The sequence below is a fragment of the Austrofundulus limnaeus genome, unplaced genomic scaffold, assembly GCF_001266775.1.
Source record: "Austrofundulus limnaeus strain Quisiro unplaced genomic scaffold, Austrofundulus_limnaeus-1.0 Scaffold880, whole genome shotgun sequence".
NCBI classification, from domain to species: Eukaryota; Metazoa; Chordata; class Actinopteri; order Cyprinodontiformes; family Rivulidae; genus Austrofundulus; species Austrofundulus limnaeus.
This window is the reverse complement of record NW_013953282.1, coordinates 56,630-59,942: the sequence shown is the minus strand read 5'-3', so window position 1 is coordinate 59,942 and position 3,313 is coordinate 56,630. Positions and strand designations below refer to the sequence as shown.

The window sequence follows — 3,313 nt, the reverse complement described above, 5'->3', positions numbered from 1 at the left end:
TGTCTCTGTTGAGCAGGCTCAACAGAGACATTACTTCCTGAGGAGACTAAGGAAGTTTGGCATGTCGCCTAAGATCCTCAGGAACTTTTACAGCTGCACTGTAGGAGCATGTTGAGCAGCTGCATCACAGCCTGGTACAGCAGCACCTCCACCATGGACCAAACACCTGCAGAGAGTGGTAACAGCTGCTGAGAAGATCACAGGGCTTCACTGCCTCTCTGCAGAGCATCTACCACTGCAGGGTCCTCAGGAGAGCAGCCTCAATCATCAAAGACCCAACCCACCCCCAGCATGGACTGTTCCCACCTCTGCCCTCCAGAGGTACAGGAATGTGACATGCAGAACCTCCAGATACAAGAACTCATCTTTCCCAAGWGCCATCAGACTGTTAAACAGCTGAACGTGACRTTCTTCTGACTATTGTTACTGCACATGTGCACATTTCAGCCTGTTACCTGCTGCACTTTGTACATTTACACTTTAAACACTGATTGTATTGTTCCCTTCTGATGTTTTTATCTGTAGTTAGGTCTCCTTTTTGTTCCAAGTGTGGTCATTTTTTATACTTTATCCCTTATTACCTTCTTAGTGTCCTTTAAGTGCTTATTCCTTTAGTGTGGTTGTCTCCTGGCATTCAGTGGTCGGCAAATKAAGAATTTCATTGCTCAGAGAAGCAAGTTTTCATCTGAAACTCTAACCTGTATATGACAATAAACACTTTGAATCACTGGATATTTGAATGTCAGTTACAGGCCTCTCTCATCTTTTGAAGTGGGACAACTTGCACAATATGTGGCTGAGTAAATACTACTTTTCCCCACGCTACCTTCTGTAAAAAGAGAAGACATGTCCAGTAAGCATGGAGAGAAAAAATTGCATTTTTAAAAATTGTTATTTGTGTGAATTATTGACACACCTTGACTTTCTTTCGCATTCTGTCTTTCCACTTCTGAGCAATGGAGCCATCAATCAGGAGCAACCTGCAGCCACAAACATAATTCAACAACATTTATACACAATCTACATTGCTTTATAACTACTTTTAACATGGGATAAAAAGGCATTTAAAAGCAAAGCTTGTTACAAGAACTTCTGCTGGTCATACCTGGACCTCTCCTCGTTCTCATAGCCCATGATAAGGTACTCCTCCCCAGGAGCGAGAGGGGGACACAGGCAGGAAGATGAATAATACAGTGTTTGTGTCTCCTTAGGAATGTTGACCAGAGAGGATTTGAGCACCTCCTTCACGTCCACCACTGCTGTGGGCTCCAGACCACGATTCCTCACCTCCTTCACTCTGGCTCTGATGACTGAAGAAGGGAGTCAGCAGCTTAAACTGAATATTAATACATACAAACCACTCGAAAAGAAAAAAAACTTCTGTACATACTGGTATTTAAAATACAAAGATTACTAAAGAAAGCAACTTTTTCATACAATAAAGTTGTCTTAAATGCATCAATTRTTCAATTAGAGCATTCAACATTAAAAGAACAAAACCACCAGTTATAAAGAATTCAAAGTAACACCTTAAAAAAGACTATTTATTATTAATATCCTTTGTTAAGCTGTTCTTTATGGCCATTAGTTGGAGTTGAAGTTGGTGATCAGCTTTTCACTTCACTTATGGAGTTCTTTAAGTTTTTCTTCTTCCATATTTTTCCATCAGAAYTCTGCAGGTTTATTTATGGTTCCTAGAATTTCTGGAAATGGGTCAAAAGCTATGAGCCTGGTTCTGTTTGTGGTTTCTTCCTGTTCAAAGGGACTTGGTCCAGTCTACTGCCACCAAAGAGCTGGTCAGGACTGGAGATTGCAACAAAGTGAAGTTTCAATGAAATCTTTTATCTCAGAAAATGTTTTACTCTTCAGTAGTTTGTAATGTAACTAGTGTGATCGCCTTGTTGTTTGAGCAGATTTGAATAAACTACTTGAGTTTGAATCTGGATCTGTTTTGAATTTGGATCCATGATTTGAACTTGTAATTTATTGTTGCACAGTGCCCTGCTCTTAATAGTCCAGATAAAAAAAAAAAAAAAAAACTAAAAATATTGGTCCTCTGGGCGAGKCCTTAAGAGCTAAATTGGGGCCATAGGTTTAGTTAAAAATAAACAGTTTTTGAAACTGAAAAAATGATCTGAAAATGAAAATAACATATTAGAAACTGGAAAAGTTTCAAACATCTTGTCTTTTCAGTTTCAATTATTTTTTCAGTTTCAGATAAATTCTTTTCAGTTCATGCATTCAGGAACCACCTGCTTTGAATTAAACGTTGTCAGTCCATTAAATGGCCGTTTTCAGAGGTTATAAAGGCTCCCACATACTCAGGCGTACTTTGCGCAGTCCATGAGCCACGTGGACTCCACGCGTAATGTCCRCGGACGGTTGAGAGTTCATACTCGAGCGTACTGACCGCCTGACGAATTCTTTAATTTCTCGCAATTTCAGTCATGATGTCAAGGATCAGGAGGAAGAGATAGTTTGAACTTTAGCTTTAAAACGATAAAAGAAAAAATTAAAAGAACTACCTTACCCAGGATCTGATCCCACAGATTTGTTGCTCACTGCGTCATGAAGTTTACTAATCTCCTCCATGAGACCATTTTCAAGATTTGACTCCATTTCGTCCACAAATGACAGATTCTCAACTTTAACAGCTTGGTGTTGCACCCAGAACAGCACATGCCATTGTGCGCACCGCGGACGTAAAAAATTAATCTCTGCGCGGACCAGTCCGGTGGATGTCTGCTTCGAGTCCACATCGAGTCGGCCTCGAGTCTGCGCGGACCTCCACGGACCGAAGTACGCCCGAGTATGTGGGGGCTTTAAGTCCCATACTGTCTGCAGACTGTCCCTTCTCTAACTTCTAGTAGGTTGGAAGGCACTTATCAATCATTCGTATGCCTGATAATAGGCATTCAGGCTTAGTGGGTTTACCTCCTCCMCCAGGACATGGATCTCAAGCGGTCGACTTGGCTCGCTTTGACGGGGGAGGCACTCGATCTATGTCATGGAGATCCAGGCTGTAGTCGGAGGTCGCCCCAGACATGGCTAACCAACATACAGCTGAGTTTTCAGGGTCTGCTCAGACATGTTTCAAACTTAGATTAACTAATCTCTGTGGTGTGATTAACATTTCCTGAAACTTTTGTGAGAGAGGAATATATTTTATCTTAGAAAACCAAAATCCAACTGTTAAACCAGCTGTGTGATTAGGATCAAACATCTGTCAGCCGTAGCTCCCTGAAGGTTCATCAAATATGAGGTAATTCGAGGCCCCGCCCCCCCATGCCAAACAGGGCAAAAGGTTTTAAAC

At 41.5% G+C, this 3,313-nt stretch overlaps 1 protein-coding gene across 1 annotated transcript in view; it reads right to left on the bottom strand.

The window, feature by feature from the left end:
- Positions 1-916: 916 nt before the first annotated feature.
- The window catches only part of frzb (frizzled related protein), a gene marked incomplete at both ends in the record, with an annotated part of 42,733 nt that continues 40,336 nt past the window's right edge, over positions 917-3,313 (bottom strand). Inside the window, 2 exon segments of the mRNA XM_014029294.1 lie at positions 917-980; positions 1,106-1,310. Coding sequence (XP_013884748.1) covers positions 917-980; positions 1,106-1,310 — 269 coding nt within the window.